At 37.1% G+C, this 23814-nt stretch overlaps 1 protein-coding gene across 1 annotated transcript; it reads left to right on the forward strand.

Annotated features, from left to right (window-relative positions):
• The first annotated feature begins 16431 nt into the window (after positions 1–16431).
• Positions 16432–17623, forward strand: LOC127131042 (uncharacterized). Its single transcript, XM_051059987.1, has 2 exons — positions 16432–16619; positions 16746–17623. Exons 1-2 carry the CDS (start codon positions 16563–16565, stop codon positions 17325–17327), a joined length of 639 nt encoding a protein of 212 aa, XP_050915944.1. The 5' UTR covers positions 16432–16562; the 3' UTR covers positions 17328–17623.
• Positions 17624–23814: the final 6191 nt, after the last annotated feature.

The raw sequence follows: 23814 nt of genomic DNA on the forward strand, positions 1-23814 counted from the left end.
ATTACTAAAAGTCTCATAAATATAAATTTATGTAGTAAGAAGACATTTCATCTTTGGTTCAAATGGTTTTCCTAAGGAACATAACATAATTACCATATTCGTACAAAGGGAGATGTTGATCAATTGCCAATGACCATTGAATGAACACAAGCATAATATGTATTTGGTAAAATATGCAAACTAACTATAATAGAGAAACCACAATTTCAAAATTACTCACGAATAGATAAATGGTGCTAAGAAAAATTCTTTATTCTCCTCTTTTAACCGTGATGACGTGAATGATTCAATCACTTTTTGAGGATCATTTGTAAAACGAATACTAAAGGGATCCAAGAATCCATAAGTATTCAATTTAGTTAATTTTATACAAACACAATGAATGTACTTACACGGTTAAACAAAATTCAAAAAAAAGAAACATAACTTAGTTTGTCATGTCTATTTAGTTTTCGTTGTGATAGTGAAATCCAAATTCGAACCAATGAACTTTAGGAACTTTCACCATAGTTTCTCCATCCAAATGTGGTAATATGTAAATTATTTTTAATTAAAATTAAATAAAAATGACGACGCTCGATTTTAGAGATGTCACCACGGTCCTTTAAAGAGTCATGGTAAAATAGTATATACTTTTTGTAGTAGTGCTATCAGTTATTTCTTAACCAATAATTTTATTATTATTTTATAGAAATCAAATATACTCTTGAAAAATACATGGTCTTCTTCGTCACGTGTTTGAAAGTATACTTCATAAGAATCTTTTGACGTTTTGTCGGGGATATTTTTGAAGATATATTTGCATGATTCTCTTGAGGTTGTATCATCTTCTTGTGAAGAATCTCCAATTGTTCTTTCTGATCTTTCAAAGTTTCTACTTACTGAAGCTTCTTCATCAATTATTCTACTAGATTAAGCTTATTCAAATATTCTACTAGATGAAACTTCATGATTTTCATCGGATGATGACTCCTCGGAATATCTTTTGTCATGTCTAGAAAGTACAGGGTGTGTGTGTTCCCCTGCAAAGGCATGGAAACTTAGATATCCTAGTAGGTATATTACAGTTTTGAGAGGTAAGGGATAACCTACGTGAGGTGAGAGGCCCTGCTGGTGGTCGGTGCTTCTGGGTTACAGACGGGTAGGTAAATTAACAAAGTTAGGGCCACTATAAGCGTAATGCTCTCTGAGTAGTAATAAGTGTGCATGCCTTGAGGATCCTTTATCCCCTTGAGGGATAATATATTTATAAGGGTTCCCAATACCTTGGGTTTTCTCGGGAAAGACCATCGCCCCCTAGTCAAAAGATGGACAATTGAATCCCTATTCCCAAGAGGGAACATGGTTAGTAACGAATATGAATTTCTCGTTACCCAAAACAAGTCTTATCCCACGTTTTTTCTCTTCATGGGCGAGGAAAACTTAAGGGAGAAGTGGTACCTCCCTTCGAGCGACATCGCATCGTCGCCTTTTCTAGGGTGGTGCCAAGCTATCGACTTAAGCAAGGTTATTTGCAAAAATAACATTACACAATCCCTCAAACACGAGTCCTTCGGTAGAGGGTGAAGTGTTTTTACCTGCGGCTAATGTGAGTATCCCGAGGACTAATGTTTTCCCTTATGAGGTTCCAGTTGACCTTTAAGAATCTAGGCCTTTATAAACGTACTAATGTGCAACTTGGTCGATGATGCACTAGGTCCTTCGAATGAGGCGTTCTTAGTCAATTTTTTGAAGAACCTAAGTTCATAAAACGTGGTATCGTGTAGCCCGACTTACGAGACGTTGAGTCCCCCAGGCAGGGTGTTACCCTTTCAGACGGGACTTCCACCGAACCCTGTATAAAGACTTGACACTTAGTCTCCGGAGCTTGATATAGGTCGCGCCCCTAGGCATGGTTTTTAGAAGTCGTCTCGCCGAAGGTTATATTAAGTCCCTCATGGGAGAGTTTTATCAGTTTTAGGGATCATAAGTCCCTCAGATGTTGTATCATGTAGCCTGGTTGTCGAGAAGTTGAGTTCCTCAGGCAGGTGTTTAACCTTTTAGGCGAAACTTCCACCGAGCCCTATAACAAAACTTGACACCAAGTCTCTAGGGATTGATATAGGTCGCGTCTCATAAGCGTGATTTTTTGAAGCAATATCATCCGAGGAGATATTGAGTCCCTCAAACGAAAGTTTGATCAATTATGGGGATTCTAAATCCTTCAGATGTTGTATCATGCTACTCGGTTGTCGAGATGCTGAGTCTCTCAGACGAGGTGTTTAACCTTTCAGACAGGACTTCCATCGAACCTTTTAACAAGACTTGACACCAAATCTCCAAGACTTAATATTCAATCCATTTAATTTACAAATAATTTTCTATCAAAAACTCAAGAACCAAACATAAATTTTGGTAATATAAATGAACTCGAAAGATACAATTGCACTCCGTCTTTGTAGATGCATTAAACCATCGACCAAAGAATCAATATATATAACAAAAGTATTAACAAGTTTTAATACTTAACTTTATTCTATTAGACATGTATTTAGTCAACAACTTAAAAAAATATGTTACACAAAAAACTTGTGCAATTTGCGTATATATATTATTCTAAGAACCGCATGTTCACATATCTATATATTTTCGTTTACCTTCATTAGATTATTGTAATAGATCCATGGAAGCTAACAAGGAAGCTAGGTAACTGATTTTTTAAGTTAATTATATGTAGAATAAAACTATATTCAAAGTTAGGATCAAACCACCCCATGAGGTTCACCAATTAATTGTTTGCATCTTCACCAGCAAAATCAGACAACTATGTAGTATCTTATTACACAAATTAAGAAATTAATTCAAAAAATAAATTAATTAAAAACACTAGACAAAAAATTAAATAATTGGGTTTCTCTGGTTATAAATGTTTTTGGTAGAGGAAGCATCTTGATAAGACTTTTTAGAGCAGAAACAAACATATAATACGTAGCATGGCCAGCTAATATTGTCATCTTCTAATTATAATAATTATGCAAACTATTATTTGTATATATTCTTGATGTTGGCGTGTCTATAGGGTTTATCAATTCTATATAGCTGAAATATTTGTCTTTAATATATAAAGCTAATGGAATTTGACTATAAAGTTGGCATTTGAATCAAGTATACTAAAATAGTTTTTCTGATTTAAATAAATATAAGGCAATTATATATGAGATAATTATATTTTTTTAATAAATACTAAATGATAAAATCACACTGTAAAATATTTTATATCTAAATATTATTTAATTATAAGATGTGTATATACGCATGCTCGTATATTTACTTTGCTTCCTTAATTTTAATTTCTGTATGTATAAATTAAATTGATTTTATATCTGTGCTTAATTACGATCCTTATGTTTTCTGTTTTTTTATAGGATTATTTTTATTCAATAAACAAAATATTAATTGAGTATATATATTTAATATCACATGAAAATTTTATTTAATAAAATATAAAAAAAGAAATTTATGAGGGAGAGAGATAAAGAGAGAGTAACTGCTATAAAAACTCAAATATAATTTATAGAATAATGTAAAAAGTATGAAGATAATAATAATAGTGTCACATTAACAACTTAACTTTAATTTCAAAAATGTGGAACTTTAATTCAAAAAGAGAATATCAAAGCAATTTAGTCTTTAAAATCATTTAAGTTTGAGAAAAACATAATAAGATAAATTGTTCAACACAACTTAAAACATAAAGAAACTTCCAACCCAATATTACACTATCAGAACGACACTTGATACAACTAAACAATCGATAGATTTCGACTAACAAAAACAAACAACTAACGAAGAGGCCAACTATGTCATTATCGATTACCAAAAGCTATCACTCCTCATCCTCAATTTGGGGGTCACATGTATCAAGTACAATAACAAAGAGGAGAGAGTCCCTCATTTGTGTGTAATTCTGCTTACTATTTGTGGATCTGTAATTTAAAGTGTTACTTTGGCAACATTTTTGACAAAAAGGGGGAGTGACAAGTGATACCCCAGGACAACAGAATTTTATTATTTTGTTAAAACAGGTTCATGACAGATTCAAGTTTTCCTCTCCTGCAGCTGATGTGTGATGAAGTTTGTATTTAACTTCTGTTTGTATGCTGTTGTGTGTGTGAAGTTTTTATTTAACTTCCCTCCCTTGCAGCTGATGTGTGCTGCTTTGTGAAGTTTTTATTTAACTTCCATGTGTGTGAGTGTGCTGCCACTCTGAGTGTATTAGCTAGGTTTATTTCCTGCTAGATGTGTGATTCCGCTGCTATGAACTCTGTTATGGGGATCAAAGTGTTTTAGCCAAAAATTTGCCAAAGGGGGAGTTTGTAGGTGTTTAATTGGCTGCATTATATGGTAAAACACTAGCTGGATTCTAATGTCTTGACTGATGTCATGACATGGTGTGTATGTGTGACTACATTGTAGGTTAGAATATCTAACTGTACTCTGATGTCTTGACTGATGTCATGACACCCTTGAGTAGTTACTGCAGGATTAGCTAATACAGGATTTATTGAATGTCAAACTGGATGTTGTGACATTCATCCCTGTCAGCAGATACTAAGGAATAGAACAGATGGTGTTCTGTTAGAACTTAGTATTCATTTGCAGTTTGGTTATCAAGGAAAAACCAGACCTGGCATAAGACCTACTATATGAATGTCAAACTGGATGTTATGACATTCATCATTGACAGCATATACTGAACAATAGACAGAGTGGTGTTCTGCTACACTTCAGTATGTTTCTTAGTGTGTTCTTCAAGAGGATAACAGAACTAACTTAAGGCCAAATGTGTAAATGTCAAATTGGATACTTTGACATTTATTAATGTAAGCTGTTACTGTAGTATGGTCATTTTGGTCATGTACAGGTCAGCAAAATTGTACAGTCTGTTTTCTGGAAAAACAGACTCAGCATATGATCCTTGATGTCAAGCTGAATGTCGTGACATTCATTCCTGACAGCATATGCTATATTGTAGGTTGTTCAGTTTTCTGTTTCAGCTTTTTCTCAGGCTATTCTTCAGGGATTCAACAACTTAGAGAAAATCCAGGAAATCAACAACCAAGCTACAATTAATGAACCTAACAAATAGCCTATTTGTTAGTAACCTAGATGTTGAATTTATGGGAACTCGCGTGACCTTAAATTCAGGAGAATACAAGTGCAAAAGCCCAGGTACTGCAATATAAAAGGAAGTCGTTCCTTCATTCAGTTTCGGGGATTTTGAGGCGTGAAGATTTAGTGTGTCCATCATACTTCACTGCTGTATTTTTGTGAGTCTTGTATTAGACATATCTTGTAAGCCAAGTCATTATCACGTTGATGATTGCTTTGGCACAGGGTGTTCATTGAGTTGTAAGTGTTGTGTCGCTCAAAGCTTTTAAGCGTGAGTGCTATGTATCTTGATTAAAGCTGTTAAGCACAATCAAGAGTTGTTTGAAGTGTGACTTCAAAATTGTCTTTAATATTGATTAAAGATAGTAATCACTGAGGTGATTGAGGGGGAGTGAGTAGGAACTCTGATCTTAGAGTAAGATTGAAATTGCATTGGGTAGGGATTAAGTGACAAGTTGTAAACGGGTGAGTTTAGCTTTGAATTAATACTACTAATAGTGGATTTCCTCCCTGGCTTGGTAGCCCCCAGATGTAGGTCATGTTGGACTGAACTGGGTAAACAATTGCTTGTGTTATTTACTGCACTTACTTTTAAGTTCTGCATAATTCTTGTCTGTGCAGAATTGGATGTCATAATAACCCGTGTGACATCTAAAGTCTGATTACTAGAATTTCAATTGGTATCAGAGCAGGCACCCTGCCTGTGAATTTCTGGGTGAGATCTAGGGAAGTTACTTTCTAGTACCATGGACAAGGATATAGGACACTCAAATAGACCACCCATGTTGGATGGCTCTAATTATGATGACTGGAAGCCTCGTATGATAGCCTTCTTAAGGTCTCTAGATAGCAAAGTCTGGAGAGCTGTCAACAAAGGATGGGAACATCCAACGAAGACAGGTGAAGATGGAGTCAGTGTGCAGATTCCTGAAGAAGAGTGGGACAAGGAGCAAGAAGCATTAGCTCTTGGAAATTCCAAGGCCTTGAATGCATTGTTCAATGGAATCAGTAAGAACATCTTCAGGCTGGTGCACCACTATGAACTAGCTAAGGAAGTTTGGGATACCCTCAAGGTAACTCATGAAGGTACTTCCAAGGTGAAGATGTCCAAACTTCAGATGCTGACCACCAAGTTTGAAAATCTGAGGATGAAAGAGGATGAGACTATTCATGACTTTCACATGAATATTCTTAAAATTGCAAACACCTCTGGTGGACTAGGTGAGAAAATGGCTGAAGAGAAACTTGTAAGAAAGATTCTCAGGTCCTTGCCTAAGAGATTTTCTATGAAGGTCACAGCCATAGAGGAGGCGCAGGACATCTGCAATATGAAGGTGGATGAGCTCATTGGTTCTCTCCAAACTTTTGAAATGGGCTTGTGTGAGAATGCTGAAAAGAAGAACAAAAGCGTAGCTTTTGTATCTAATGTTGAAGAGGAGTCAGAAACAGGATATACTGAAGGTGAGGAAAGTATATCAGAAGCCTTAGCCATGCTTGGGAGACAGTTCAACAAGTTCATAAAGAAATTTGATCAATAGGGTAGACCTAATGTCAAGAACATCCCGTCTGACATAAGGAAAAGATCAACTTCTGAAGAAAAGTTCAACCAAGGCAAGGGAATCCAGTGCCATGGATGTGAAGGATATGGTCATATTAAGGCTGACTGCCCTACCCTTCTCCTGCTGCAAAGGAAAGGGCTATCGGTCACCTGGTCAGAAGAAGACACTGAGAGTGAATCTGAAGGAGGATCTGCCAAACATGTCACTGCTCTGACCAGTGTCTGTGCCTCAGAGGATAACTCAAGTGGAGATGAGCTCACCTTGGATGAACTTGCTGCCTCATATAAAGAACTATGTGTTAAAAGTGCAGAAGTTTGTATCCAAGGAGAAAAGCAGAAGAAACTCATCAGAGAGCTAGAAGCTGAGAAACTAGAGCAGCTGAAAGTCATAGAGGGTCTGAATGGTGAGATTTCTTTGCTGATCTCTAAGCTAGACCAAATGACCAAATCCATCAAAATGTTGAATAAAGGATCTGACACCTTGGAAGAAATCCTAAAGGCGGGTCAGAAGTCTGGAACCAAATCTGGCCTAGGATTTGGGAAAAGATCCTCAGCTGAACACAAACGCCCAAAGGCTAAAGTTCAGAAATTCAAGCAGAAGTCACATCCAATGTCTCAACATCGGAGAACCAGAATGAGCAATCATCAGAAGAAGAAATTTAAGAGATGGAGATGTCATTACTATGGTAGATTCGGTCACATAAAACCCTTCTGCTATAGGCTGCATGGTTACCCAAACCAGACCTCACAAGGTAGGCCTAAGAAGAAGGTGTCTAAGCATAATGTCCCCATTCAGAAACAAACATGGGCAGCTAAGCAGACACCTCAGGTCAATCCTAAGCAGCAAGCATCTAAGCTTCACTCCTCTCCTGAGAATCAACAATGTGTTGCTAACCTTGCTCACACATCTTCAAGGGCACATATCAGACAAGACTGGTACCTTGATAGTGGCTGCTCAAGGCATATGACTGGGATGAGCAACCTAGTGGTGAATCTACATCCTCCTACCACCAAATTTGTGACATTTGGTGATGGAACTAAAAGAGAAGTCAATGGTGTTGGTAAGCTGGACTGTCCTGAAGCTCCAAAATTGAGTGGTGTACTGTTAGTAAAAGGACTAACTGTAAACCTCATAAGCATAAGCCAGCTATGTGACCAAGGATGCAAGGTGGAATTTACTAAGGGAGGATGTGTGGTGTTGAATGGGTGCAATCAAGAAGTGATGAGAGGAGACAGATACAAAGATAATTGCTATCTATGGAAATCTAAAGACTCTCTCAACTTTCCCAAATGTCCTTTAGCCAAGGGAGATCAGGAAGGGAAGCTGGGACATGGAAGACTTGATCACCTTCAGGTAAAAGGAATGAAGAAGAGCAGGTCCAAGGGAGCTATGAGAAGAGTCTCATATCTGTCTTTAGATAAAAGGACAGACTGTGGAAAATGTCTGCTTGAAAGTAATTAGCCATTGGCACCTATTGGTCATCATACAAATGATATGACAGCAAGGGATAGGCAGAGGTGTGTATTATTGTCGTCTGCAGAAACTCAATACCTAGCCTGTGGTAGCAGGTGGTCAACCCTAGTATGGAGGAACCTGATGCAGACAGAGTACAATGTCACCCGGAATGTCATGACATTGTACGCTACTAAGTGTGACAATAGTAAGGGCAAAGAGGGAATGTGTACGTCTGAAGATTTATAGCAACTAATGAAGTTAGTTAGCTACTGTTTAGTAAGTCAAATTATTAAATAACAAATAGTGAGCTCTGAGTGGTCAGAATCTAATAGACCTTACTCTTGCATAAAGCGTTTCACATTCCGCTGCTTCAAACCCCATTCGTGTAAACCCTCTTCCAAAGAAACGGTTCAACTTCCCTCTGAGATATTCAGCATGGCACACCAATCCGATACCACCTCCTACACTACCGTGTCCGATTCTCACAGCACGGAGTTTAGCAACCCCAACCGGGAGGAAGTTAGTGTCAACGCTGCAACGTCGTCCCATGCAAGAAGACCAAAAGAAACGGTCTCCAGGATCTCCTCAGCTATCACTCTGGACAACCCTTCCAAGGAAGGATCGAGGTATGTGCACAATGCCATTGCCTCTATGGTCACTAAGATTCTGTCCGGTGATAAGAATGTTCATGGGGTTTCCGTTCCCTTGAACACCATCGTACCCGATGATGTTGCATGTCGTGAAACCGCAGTTGTGTTAAGGGAGAATGTGTCTGGATTACCTGAAGAGGGTCCTAAGAATGATAAACATGTAAGCAAGGTGAGAGGTGAGAAGGTAAGTGCCCCTCAAGATGTTGAGGCCAACCCTAGAGCTGACACAGTCAACCTGGAAGAGTTCTCTGATAACGAACTGTTGGCCTCAGTTATCCCTAGCATAGCCAAGAGGGTCAGGACTAGGAGAGGGAAAAAGACAGTGATGCAGAGGTCTCCATCCAAGGAAGTTGATGAGACAACTTCCCCTAAGCAAACAGTGACAGAAAGTGCACGCAAGAGAAAAGGACATGGACCTGCTAAATCATGGAGCAAAGAGGTGCCCAAGAAAATGAAGACCAAGTCAGTTGTGGTGGAGTCTGATTCGGATGTTCCATGTGATGCCACAACATCCCTGTCCAAGAAGAAGCCAACCTCTAGCAAGTTGGCTGCTAGTGTTCCAGAGGTTCCCATTGACAATGTGTCCTTCAACTTTGCCTCGAGTGTGAACAGGTGGAAGTATGTCTACCACAAAAGACTGGCCTTGGAGAGGGAACTGGCTCAGAATGCCTTGGAATGTAAGGAAATTGTGGAGCTGATTAAAGAAGCAGGGCTAATGAGGACTGTGACTCAACTCCCAAAGTGTTATGAGACCTTGGTGAAGGAGTTCATTGTCAATCTATCAGAGGAATGTGCAGATGGAAAGTCCCAAGAATTTAGAAAGGTCTATGTGCGTGGCAAGTGTGTGACCTTTTCCCCCTCAGTAATCAATTTGTATTTGGGAAGAGCAGATGAAGTGCGCCCTGAGCTTGAAGTGACTGACAACAAAATCTGTCAAGTCATCACTGCAAATCAGGTCAGGAAGTGGCCTCTTAAAGGGAAGCTGGTGGCTAGTCAACTCAGTGTGAAATATGCCATGTTACACAAAGTTGGAGCCGCAAACTGGGTCCCTACTAATCACAAGTCAACTGTGTCTGTGATGTTAGGAAAGTTCATCTATGCTGTTGGTACCAAGGCAAAGGTGGACTATGGTACTTACATCTTTGATCAAACCATGAAACATGCTGGAAGTTTCAGTGTGAAGGGACCTATAGCCTTTCCATCCCTCATTTGTGGCATTGTGTTGAACCAATTCCCAAACATCTTGACAGACAATGACTTTGTGCAAAGAAGAGAGAGTCAATTGGCCTTCAGCTACAAACTGTTTCTGGGTAAGCATGTTCTGACATTGCCATGACATCTGGAGAAACATCCAATGTTGGCAACCATCCAGACAAGGCTGATGTCATTGCTGTGCTCAGAGAGACATCCAAAGAGCTGGAGGTTAGGAAGCTCACCTTGGAAAAGCTGATTCTTCAATTGGAGATGTCTGCTGAGGATACAGATGGAGCTGCAAGGAAAAGCTCAGAGGGTGAGGAGGAGGCTAGTTCTGAGGAGGAGGCTGATGATGAGGCTGAGGAATAACTACTTGTTTTTTTTGGTTTTCTGTCATTTGTGTGTAATTCTGCTTACTATTTGTGGATCTGTAATTTAAAGTGTTGCTTTGGCAACATTTTTGACAAAAAGGGGGAGTGACAAGTGATACCCCAGGACAACAGAATTATATTATTTTGTTAAAACAAGTTCATGACAGATTCAAGTTTTCCTCTCCTGCAGCTGATGTGTGATGAAGTTTGTATTTAACTTCTGTTTGTATGCTGTTGTGTGTGTGAAGTTTTTATTTAACTTCCCTCCCTTGCAGCTGATGTGTGCTGCTTTGTGAAGTTCTTATTTAACTTCCATGTGTGTGAGTGTGCTGCCACTCTGAGTGTATTAGCTAGGTTTATTTCCTGCTAGATGTGTGATTCCGCTGCTATGAACTCTGTTATGGGGATCAAAGTGTTTTAGCCAAAAAAATTCCAAAGGGGGAGTTTGTAGGTGTTTAATTGGCTGCATTATATGGTAAAACACTAGCTGGATTCTAATGTCTTGACTGATGTCATGACATGGTGTGTATGTGTGACTACATTGTAGGTTAGAATATCTAACTGTACTCTGATGTCTTGACTGATGTCATGACACCCTTGAGTAGTTACTGCAGGATTAGCTAATACAGGATTTATTGAATGTCAAACTGGATGTTGTGACATTCATCCCTGTCAGCAGATACTAAGGAATAGAACAGCTGGTGTTCTGTTAGAACTTAGTATTCATTTGCAGTCTGGTTATCAAGGAAAAACCAGACCTGGCATAAGACCTACTATATGAATGCCAAACTGGATGTTATGACATTCATCATTGACAGCATATACTGAACAATAGACAGAGTGGTGTTCTGTTACACTTCAGTATGTTTCTTAGTGTGTTCTTCAAGAGGATAACAGAACTAACTTAAGGCCAAATGTGTAAATGTCAAATTGGATACTTTGACATTTATTAATGTAAGCTGTTACTGTAGTATGGTCATTTTGGTCATGTACAGGTCAGCAAAATTGTACAGTCTGTTTTCTGGAAAAACAGACTCAGCATATGATCCTTGATGTCAAGCTGAATGTCGTGACATTCATTCCTGACAGCATATGATATATTGTAGGTTGTTCAGTTTTCTGTTTCAGCTTTTTCTCAGGCTATTCTTCAGGGATTCAACAACTTAGAGAAAATCCAGGAAATCAACAACCAAGCTATAATTAATGAACCTAACAAATAGCCTATTTGTTAGTAACCTAGATGTTGAATTTATGGGAACTCGCGTGACCTTAAATTCAGGAGAATACAAGTGCAAAAGCCCAGGTACTGCAATATAAAAGGAAGTCGTTCCTTCATTCAGTTTCGGGGATTTTGAGGCGTGAAGATTTAGTGTGTCCATCATACTTCACTGCTGTATTTTTGTGAGTCTTGTATTAGACATATCTTGTAAGCCAAGTCATTATCACGTTGATGATTGCTTTGGCACAGGGTGTTCATTGAGTTGTAAGTGTTGTGTCGCTCAAAGCTTTTAAGCGTGAGTGCTATGTATCTTGATTAAAGCTGTTAAGCACAATCAAGAGTTGTTTGAAGTGTGACTTCAAAATTGTCTTTAATATTGATTAAAGGTAGTAATCACTGAGGTGATTGAGGGGGAGTGAGTAGGAACTCTGATCTTAGAGTAAGATTGAAATTGCATTGGGTAGGGATTAAGTGACAAGTTGTAAACGGGTGAGTTTAGCTTTGAATTAATACTACTGATAGTGGATTTCCTCCCTGGCTTGGTAGCCCCCAGATGTAGGTCATGTTGGACTGAACTGGGTAAACAATTGCTTGTGTTATTTACTGCACTTACTTTTAAGTTCTGCATAATTCTTGTCTGTGCAGAATTGGATGTCATAACAACTCGTGTGACATCTAAAGTCTGATTACTAGAATTTCACTTAACACTAGACTGGAGCCAACAACATTGGTTTCTTTCGAATGTAAACATCATAATCATCAACAACATCAAACAACCATCAATATTTAATGAGGCATGTTCATAACTTCAAAAGAACTCACAATTAACTCTAACAACTTCTATTCAAGGTAGGTTATAGGCATATCCATTAAGATATCAAGAACAACATTAATTCAACTCATTTGCTCATCAAAATCAACTCTAAACATTTTAGACTCAACTCTAAAAATATCAATTACTCAAACTCAACTCATTTAATTATTATACTGAACTCTAAACATTTCAAATAACTCTAGAGACACAAAAAATGAGACATAAAACACGAATAAAAAACGACTTGAAAGTTACCAAGCAGGACCGCGAACCTACCGCAATCTTCGATCCCTATCGTGCCACTACAAGCACCGTACCCCCGTCTGCATTGTCACTGTGTCGTACCTTCCTGTCCTCTCCGTGTGTGTCGGATTGGGTTCCCATCATGCCGCGAGTGCCCCGCTTTCACGCCCCTCCGTACATGTGCGCCCGCGATTCATCCTACTGACGCACGGATGAAATCCTGAAATCTTCGCACGTCGCGACTTTGTCGTTGTGTAGTGTGTAATGCTCCACAATGTTTTTAGGATTACCAACTGAACTCACAAACCAACACGGGTCTTTTCATCATGCTTTGTCATCAGTCACACTCTTTTTGGTAAACTTCCCAGAAAGTCACCCATCCAAATACTACTTCAAGTCAAGCACACTTAACTGTGGAGTTATTATTTATTAGGCTACCAAAAAGAAGATACATATTGTTGGTATAGATAATACCAATTAATCTCTATAAGTCCTCGTTCAACCATGCAGTCTCATACCTGGACAACTTATAGATCCTCTCATCACGATGTGAATTCGGGAAAACACTACACTCCCTCTTCGGCCTTGGGTGTTACAACCACCCATTCCCTCTTCGGCCTCGGGTGTTACATCCACCCCTTCCCTCTTCAGCCTCACGTGTTACATGTCTGTCAAATTTTTCTTGGTTCATTTTCGAACCAAGTTGTACTAGGATATGTCTGCTCTGATATAATTTGTAACGCCTCAAACTACTTTTAGGATTACCGACTGGCCCCATAAACCATCATGGATCTTTTTAGCATGCTTTGTCCTCACTCACACGCTTTCCGGAAAATTTCTTAGAAGGTCACCCATTCAAATACTACTCCAAGTCAAGCACGCTTAACTATGGAGTTCTTATTTGTTAGGCTACCGAAAAGAAGATGCATCTTGTTGGTATAAGTAGTACCAATCAATCCTTATAAGCTTTCATGCAACCATGCAGCCACATACTCGCACATCATCGGGATCCTCTGATTCTGATGTGAATTCAAGTGACCACTACTCGTCCTCTTCGACCTCGAGTGTTACAACTACCCCGCCCTTTTCGGCCTCGGGTGTTACATTGCGCCACCACTGACTTCTAGAACGGATCCACCTTCGCCGCTGACTTCCAGCGCGGCTACACCGCCGTCGCGGCTCCAATTCCTATTTTGCAACTTTTCGCCTTTTGGGATTTTTCTGAGTTTTGTTTTTTTGCGATTTTTCTCTCTATCGAAAAATATCCTATAACTCGATTAATTGAGTCCCAATAGTCCCAAAACACACATCAAAACATCTACCATGAATAATATAACATTTCATCACATCAAACATCGCAGTTTCGACGCTTATATCATCATTGTATCATGAATCATCAACATATTTTATCAATTCATCATTTATACTTATTAACATCAAACTTAGAAATATCAATTCATCATTTATCACAGGCCTCTTTCACTGAAATGGCCAAGTCGCTTGTACCACAACTCATTCTTCGTCACAGGTTTTGTGGATGCCACATCTCCTGAACCACTTACAATCTCATCCTCAAGGGTATACATGCATGGCCTTTTGATGCCTCTCAAGACTTCCTTCGACCCCTTCATTACCCTTAGGATACTTTGCTCTCCTTTGAAAACATATATTTTCTTATTGAATTAACCAAGAGAAATCAAATTCCTCTTAAAATTATGTACATACATGATATCAATTAATAGCCTTATTGACTCATCATGGAGCTTGAATCTGACAGATCCAATTTCGGCAATTTTGCAGGCTTCGTTGTTTCCCAGCAGCACATATCCTCCATTTTCGTCACTTAATTCCTCAAACACGTATTTGTTTGGAGTCATGTGCCAAGTACATCCTGAATCCATATTCCACTCCTTGATAGACTCGGTGTTTGAAACCACCGGGACATCAGATGAATCATAACCATCTTGCAAAATGTATGCATCACCATTATCCTTCTCACCATGATTATTCAGGCGTTCATGGTACACCTTTCTTGTATAACCCTCAATCTTACAATGATAACACCTAATTGCATGAGCATTACCACCATAAGAATTCTATCGAACTTTACCCTTCATCTTCTCATACATACCATATTTCTATTTGAATTTTCCTTTTACAGACAATCCTTCACCAACAGAAGATGGTTTACGCTCCTTTCTTTCATTCAGTTCCTTCGAGTACAAGGCTGATTGAACTTCTTCAAAGGCCAGAGACTCTCTTCCATACAAGAAGGTTTCTTTGAAGTGAGCATGATATCTTGGTAAAGAACACAACAACAACAATGCTTGATATTTATCATCAATCTTGACAATGATATTTTCAATATCAAGAATCAACTTGTTGAACTTATCCAGCTACTCAGCCATGACTTTGTCTTCAGTCATCTTGAATGAATATAAAGCTTGTTTCCGATAGAGACGATTGACCAAAGATTTGGTCATATACAAACCTTCGAGTTTTCCCCACACACCCGTTACAGTTTTCTCCTTTGAAACCTACCGGAGAATCTTATCACTAAGGCTCAATATGTTGGCGATGTGGACTTTCTCGATCATCATCATCTTTTCCTTCTCTATTAGGGCAACATCCAACTTCTCCGATCTTTTCAACGTTTCTAACAAACCCAGCTGAACCAGTAAGGTTTGCATCTTCAAGCGCCACAAATCGAAATCATTCACACTGGTGAATTTATCAATCTCATACTTTATTGACGACATCTTCTTCTCCACGCTCACCGGAGAAATTTGTTGTGAAATGATGCTCACGAAAACAGAGTATGATTGTTTTATTCATTAACAAGAAAGCTACAAAGTAAAGGAAAACATATAAGAGAAGAGAAAGAATAATCAAAGTGGTTAAAAATTGGATTCTTGTCCTAATTACACATTAGGGAACAATGTTTACAATTGAATCTCAACCACACCACTTTCTCCCTCTGATTTTGATTATTAGGGATTAAGGGAGGAATGAGAACTAATATCTTATTTATAAGAAAACTAAACCCTACTTTTCAACTAACATACTAAACAATTGGTCCAACAAATTGGCCCAATTCAACATGCTAACTTAAAAAACAAGCTAACATATTTTTGCATGCAAGAACAGACATCGACTACAGTATGCACATCTTCGACTAGTATCGAACCATGAAGCTAACCTTGTCGAGGCTAGAGTTAAATCTAAATACCACATGTAATATATGGCATGAGCATGTGCTTATAAGTGTGGATAATCCCACCCTACAAGTCGATTTTGTAGAGATGAGTTAGACCCAAACCCCATTTTTTAACACGGTATCAAGAGCATTGTGTAAGATCTTGTGGACCACCTACTATAGGATTTCTATTATCGGACCACACCATTTATTTCCACGCTCCAAATGTTCAATCCTTGGACAATATATACCGTACTTATAAATAGAGACAATCTTTACTCTATAACCGATTTCGTAGGGATGAGTTAGGCCCCACGACACTTTCTTATCATTACCCTTTAATATATATTTCTAATATTTTATCATTAAAAAATGTCCCGTTCTCTTTCTGCTATTATAATATTTTTGTTTCATCAAATTTTATACTATTTTGGATTTTCTTTAAAACTTTGTTTTTGGAGTGTTGCTAATTAGTAATTAAACATTTTACATAAACCTACTTGGAACAGCACATGCAAGTTATTAAATTCCACTGTCATATGGTTTTTTTTATGTTTCCTACCAATTGGAACACCACATGCATATGTTCAGAATATGTTTCCTCCTCTTTCTATATATACAAAGAAATCCTCTATTCTAAATATCCAATTCCATCAAAGAAAAGAATTCAGAGACTTAAAGGACTTAAACGAGTCACATAAATCAAAACTATGGCTTATTGGTCTGCAGAAAATGCCACAAAAGCCTTTCTCAGCACTTTGAGAATGGTGAGTACTAGTAGTATTCATCATTATTTCCTGTCACAAGTTTTAAATTAATATATATTATCTTGTTAAAGTTTTCCTTTCTACAACAATTTTTTTCTGATCTGATTTTTGGTTATTTTTCAATAGGGTCAAAAGGCTAAAGAACCATCTGTTGCTGAATATATATCAGCATTAGCAGCTGGAAACAATGCACAGTTAATGGTTGTTGCTTGTGCGGCTGCAGCTGATTCAACTACACTTGCACTAATTGCTGCTGCTAATCAAACTAATGGAAATGTAATATGCATTGTACCTAACAATGAAGATTTAATTGCATCCAAAAATTTCCTAGGAGTAATTGCTAATCAAGTGAAGTTCATGATTGGAAAAGAAGCACAAGAATCAATGGTATTAAACAAAGCTGATTTTGTGGTAATTGATTGTAATCTTGTGAACCATGAAGAGATTGTGAAATTAATACAAATTGGTGATGGTAATAAGAAAAAGGGTGCAGTTGTTGTTGGTTATAATGCATTTAGATGTAAAGGGTCATGGAGATCATGTGGGTCCAAAACTCAATTGCTCCCTATTGGAGAAGGGTTGTTGGTGACAAGAGTTGGATGTGGAATGACTAAGAGTGGTCGAAGTCGGTGGATTGTGAAGGTTGATAAATGTACAGGTGAAGAACATGTTTATAGAGTAAGACGTCCACAAGGAAAAGTTATTTAAGCCTAATTGTTAGTACTGGTGACTTTCCGAGTGCACGGAGACCAAGCGAGGATGGTGTTAGAATGACAGATTTGCATAACCACATGATCTAGACTGTTGTTGGATCAAAATGCATAGTTAGAACTTAAATAGTTCAATCTTGATTTTAGAGTTCAGATCGACAAAGGTGTGATTCGAGAGAATTTAAAACTTGCAAGTAGTTCTCCATTTATTTTTTTGGGAAAAGATGTAGAAACCTAGGAATTAGTCCTATTTGAAATGTACAAAACTATAGATATATATTATCAAATTTTGTTTGAAGTATTTTGTTAATAAATGTTGCATTGTTCTAAATTGGAAGAGATCGAAATGTACTCATTATAAAGTCTTATCCTTGTCTTCTTTGTAACACATGAGACGGGTTAGAAGTATGGTCGTGAGGCGGAAGTTGATATATGAAGTCAATTTAATGGGATAAGAGTTGGTTGGTGGGTTGGTTGTTGTTGACATTGGGGTACAAAGGTATATTAAAATCCTTAAAAATAGTTATTGTTATGATTGAATATGGAGTAAAACAGAAACAATGAAAAGTTATAGAACTACCCTACTTGAGTTGGGCCCTTTATAACAAATATCATGAATCCATGTGAAGCAAAGGCAGCATTCAGCAGCAAGGGACAGGTTACATATGGGAACATTACCTGTTCCAACGTGGGACATGTGGTTTTGTCTCTGGTTTTGTCCCTGCAATTACATCAACAACCTTCCTGTAATTCTAGTTGCATAAATAATTAGCCAAAGTGCAATATTTATATTACAAGCATCCAAGTACAATATGTTATCTTCTATTATCATGCCAGAGTGCAATAGTTGTATATTTGAAAATAAATTATAACTAGGATCCAACAATTGCTGATTGATGTTCCCTTCTTTAGTGAATCACTTCCTTACAGTTTGCTCTTTCTTGCATCCATGCAGCCTCATCCTCTCTCATGCATTCCATTTCCTCAATTATTTCTTAATATGAGCTACATTAACTCAACTACACTTTTTCCAAAATCATAATTTCACTATAAGAAAACAAACCTCCATCGATATGATTTTGCGTCGTGATAAACATGCGGTTAAAAAGGGATGTTGCGACGTGTTTATCACGTCGTTAGATATTTTAAACAAATTATAATTAGATATTAAAAAAAATTGTGGTGTGTAAAACACGTCACAAGATACATTTCAAAATAAAAAATAATAATAAAAAAAGCGTCAAAAATATTCATATGAGGGAACAGTTGAAATTTTCAAAAAATAAATTTGTGACGTGGAAAACACGTCGCAACCTATATTTCAAAAATAAAAAAATCAGAGTGAAATAATGACATTGCAGATTTAGTGACGTATTAATCACGTCGCAATACAACCGTATTTTCAATTTGCAACGTGATTTCCACGCCGTTGATGTGTCTACTTAATACACACAAATTTTCTTCCCCTATCGATAGAGACACAAACATTTCTTCTCTCATTTTCTTTTTAGTTTCCACATTTTTCCTTTCAACCTTCGACCCTCATTTTCTTATTCTGAATTAATATTTTTCGTCACTCTACCTTCTTCTCTCACCAGCATTCAGATTCACTCAAGATATGCTTTTTAATTTATATTATTAAATTTTTCATTCTAATTTTTGTTTATTTGATTGTTATTTTTTTTTTCAAGCGTCTAAAAATTGATGAAGACTCAAAAAAAACTTTCCAATTTATCTTGTTTCTTTTGAGTTTTTTATTTGTCAAAAAATATTACTAAGAAGCGTGGTTGTCGGTAAGTCTTAGATAATTAATATTCATCTACGGCTTTTGAAACAACTTTTATCTTTGGTAATCACAAACTTTATCTTAGGAAAAAAGTACTAGGATGAAAAAAATAAGAATTTTTAACACAAATATTTTCAATTTTTTGCATAATAATTTCTACAAGAATTTTTTAAAATTTCAAAGTTTACCTAGGCATAAAAGGATCACATAGATACCGAAATCCTCCAGAAATTACAAAATATTAGTAGAGTGAAAAATGTATTCGGAAAAAAAGCACATTAATCAAAAGGATGGACAAACGTTATAAGATTTAAACAAGTTATTTTATAGATGAATTAACAAACATAGTGAAAATGGGTGGGCGAGATGCAAGGTGTGAAACATGGGGAAGGTGGAAAACATGATCAATATTGACAAGGGAAATATTTGGAGTTTTGGCATAGAAAAGCACATACAGAGGTGACTAGAAACTCGGTGTGGACTGCCAGAAGGGGGAAAGCAATGGGGAGGGGGAATCATTATCTTCATTCTTCTTCACGGAATTTCTAGACTCATTTGATGGTAAGGACATGTTTGAGGTGTTTAAGGAGTATGAACTAGTGATGGAAGTATTTATACCATCGAGGAGAGATAGGTGTGGCAAAAGATATGGATTTGTTCGCTTTAGGAAGGTGGTGGATAAAAGAATCATGGCGGTGAAGTTAGATAGTATTCATATTCAAGGAAAGAAGATATTTGCTAGTATTCCCAGGTTCTAATGTGCCGTAAATGCAGAGAACAAGCAAGTGAAGATGGGGGTGGTGGTTGGAATTGGATGAGGGATGCAACCTGTGAAGCGAGTTTGGTACCCTAACATACCATGTATGACGTATGCTTAGACGATTGGTAATAAAACACCAAGAGTGGATGCTAGGGCTAAGGAGGATAAGACGAATGATTGGAATAAGAATCGAGGGTGGGTAAATACGGAGGAAAAAACGTTTGTTGGGGTGGTGGAGAAATCAGGTACAACTTATGATATTCAGGAAGCACTACATGTTGAAGGGTACTTTCGGATTAAATCTACTCCAATGGGGGTGAATCTATGTCTACTAGAGGAAATTGATGAGGGTGAGGTATCTGCATTGGTAAAAGAGGATAAAGCATTGGTTTCTCAATGGTTTTCTGACATACATCCTTGGTCGTCGGAGGATATTGATAATGAGAGGCTCATCTAGTTAAAATGTTATGGACTACTGTGTCATTCCTAGTGACCACATTTTTTCAAATTCCTATTAGGATTGGTTGGAGAGTATGTGTGTTGTGACGAGGAAACTGATAAGCACTTGAAGTTCGGCGTTGTCAGATTTCTGATCAAAACGAAGTATTCTTTGAATCTAAATGAAACATTTAATATTGAGATTAATAGAAGAATTTATAGAGTCAAATTGGTTGAATATTTGCATGGACCAAAGAGAATTGTGGTGCCTAAGATGGCTAGGGAGGTGAATGAATCGGAGGAATTTGATTCAGATGGGGAGGACGGCGTGTGGGATACTTCTGATGATGAAGAAGAGGTGAGATTAGGGATGGAAAATATCAAAGTTGCCAGAAATCTAATCATGATGGTGGATTTCCCTGTAATGTGGGAAAATGTGATTCAACATAAAATGTCAAGAACTCGGTGCACGTGGGTGAATGTATGGGATTGGGAGTGGCTGATTTTGGTAGACTAGACGTGTCTGATGAAAAGGAGCTTATTGGGATGGGCGATATTGAAAAAAGTACAAATAATAAAGAAGGTGGACCATAATCCTTAAATGTAGTTAATAATGGTAACTCAGAAATGGAATCAGTGCCTATTGTTATTAGGAAATAAGCTCAAATTAATGAAATTTTTTGAATGAAGTGTAATTTTTCGTTGGCGGGGTGCATTAATCTATTTTTGGTGGTGGGTCTGGTTACAGACGTTTCTAATCCAATATCATGATCTCCAATTGAGTCAGACAAGCCCATTGTAAGATCCAAACCTAGGATGAAGAAACTTCTCAATGAGATATACCAAAACATAAAAATCCCTTTTTATCCATCTTATTTCTATTCTCTTATCCATCCAATCAATAAGCAAATTCCAACCCATATTCATCCTGATTCATTATCCAGTCATTTTCACCATAGCTTTGAGGTGGAAGATTCAATATCTAGATATTATGGGGGTTCCATCTTATGTTGTGAATCCATCAATGATTCAGGTGTCAACCAGGGTAATTCGCGCATCAGAAGATCAATTGAGGAAGTCACAACACTCACATTATTATGTTCTCTTGGATTAGTCACTATTGCACTAGGAAGAGACCCTTGTGCCTGAGTACCTGCTATTTATAGTGTTATCTGATCCATATGAACTTCTAGATTTTCAATAGAAGTTATAGTGTTCCTTTGATTATTTCTTGTCTCTTCTTGAAATTTGGAGTTTTGAGCTGCCATCTTTTTAATGGCTAATTCCCAATCTGCCTTCTTAGGAGCTTGTTGCTGATTTGTTGTTGGAACTGATTCTGATAATTTTGTGGAGGTCAAAATTGTTGTTGGTTCTAATAGTGAATATGACCCTTCTTGTAAACATTCCCTTGTTGGTCTTTCCAGGAGAAGTTTGGATGATTCTTCCAACCTGGATTTTAAGTATTAGAGTAGGGGTTATTATGATTTAGAAAATTCACTTCTTCAATTTGTTACACAGTTGCGACACAAAGCATGGCATAATGAGGTCCACCACAAATCTCACAACTTACAGCTTGAACTTGATCTACCTGTTGAGTACCTATATTCATTTCCTTTAGCCTTCTTTCAACCTCTACAGCAATTTGATCTTCCATTTTTATACTCTGAGCAACTAGTTTCAAATCACTCCTTCCCTCTAGTTTGCTTAAACTCCTATCATACAACTCTAAGTGTTTTTTTTCCAGCAATGACTTCTATAATCTTCTTTATACCAATCATTGTTGTAAAATTATATGAGTCACCAACAACTGTATCAATCAATTGTTTAATCTTCAACTTGAGGCCATTAACAATTATTTGCATATGTTTAGTCTGATCCAAGTTATGAGTAGGACAATCAACCAATAATCTCTTGAATCTCTTGTATGCATAACCCAATGGTCCTTCCTTCTTCTATTTTAAATTCATAATATCATATATTTTCCTGAGAAAAATAGAAGCAGGAAAATACTCATTAAGAAAAGTTTTTTCCATATCTTCCCAACTAGTGATACTTCCAGCAGGAAGCGAATAAAACTATTCTTCTGTGTCTTCAGCTAAAGTGAACGGGAACATTCTCAACTTTTTGGCTTCTTCATAATGCGAATTTATATTCAAAGTACTACTCATAGTAAGAAACCTTTGCAGATGTTTATTTGTATCTTCATTTATCTTTCCTGTGAAAGGTCTCTTCTCAAGTTGTCGGATGGTAGTTGGGTGTAACTGAAAATTTGCCACATTTACCGGTTGGTTCACTATAGTCAGACGACCACCTGGGGAATTCGCTCTACCATAATCCCAAAGAAGTCTTTCTTCTGTAGCTTCAGCCATAACTGGTTCTTCTGCTTCTCTATCGGAATGTATATTTGATTCAACCAAGTCGCCTACCTCTTTATCAACCATCCTTGCTTGTCTTACTTGTCTAACTCGAGCGTGCAACGATCTTTCTAGTTCTGTTTCAAAAGGGAAACCAGCCGAGGGATTTCCTCGCATACAAATATTAGACAAATATTAGCAGTAACCAAATAATAATAAAAATAAAATAAACTGAAATAAAATTTTAGTTGCATAGCAACAAAATTTTAACTAAAAATAAAACTGTGAACTCTATAACTTTTGGCAATCCCCGACAACAACGCCAAAAACTTGATCGGTAAATTAGAAAGTGTACTAATCTTCCAATGTAGTAATAAGGAAAATTTCTCTCAGTATGAATCTCAAGGACTGATTGACGATAGAGAGTTCGAGTTCTATCTTAGTTAAACAAAAGTTTAGGGGGTTTTGAATTGTTGGTTTGAAAAGTAGAAAACAGAATGCAACAGAAAGTAAAGAAAATAGTTGAACAATTTAAAATTATTATGAGTGAACATGCTAGGGAATGTGTATTATTAGATTCATCAACAAAAGTAAACTAACCTTGCAACAAATTAATTCAATAATATTGACTACCGATCCTTAAGGGTGTTTACTCATATGTCCTTAGTGAGAAAACCTTTAATCATTCAAATTAATCCCTATGTCTATAGTGAATTACAGATGAAATTAAGCATTATTTTAATCAAGAATATTCCGGTTTTCACATGGTATCCCTAGGCTTAGGTGATATCTACTATGAATTATCCACAACTAAGCACTAACAATGGCGGTCAGCCTAAATATTAACCACAAATCATACTCAATTTTTTGAAAGAACAAGCATTAAAAACAAATTATTAATAAGTCAAATATCATCAAATCAAAGTCATTACAAGGTAGCAATTTAGAATTGTATCATAAATCTGAATCAGGGATACCCCCTAGCATTGGAGGGTTTAACTACTCATAACAATAACGAAAAACATGACAGAATATGTAAACATTAGAAATTAATAGAAGAAAAGAGGTCTTCAGTCACAAAAGTTCATTAAAATCTTGATCCACCACGAATTCTTCAGTGTTCCGGCCTTTAAAACGCGTTCTCTAT

The sequence above is a fragment of the Lathyrus oleraceus genome, chromosome 1, assembly GCF_024323335.1.
Source record: "Lathyrus oleraceus cultivar Zhongwan6 chromosome 1, CAAS_Psat_ZW6_1.0, whole genome shotgun sequence".
Taxonomy (NCBI): Eukaryota; Viridiplantae; Streptophyta; class Magnoliopsida; order Fabales; family Fabaceae; genus Lathyrus; species Lathyrus oleraceus.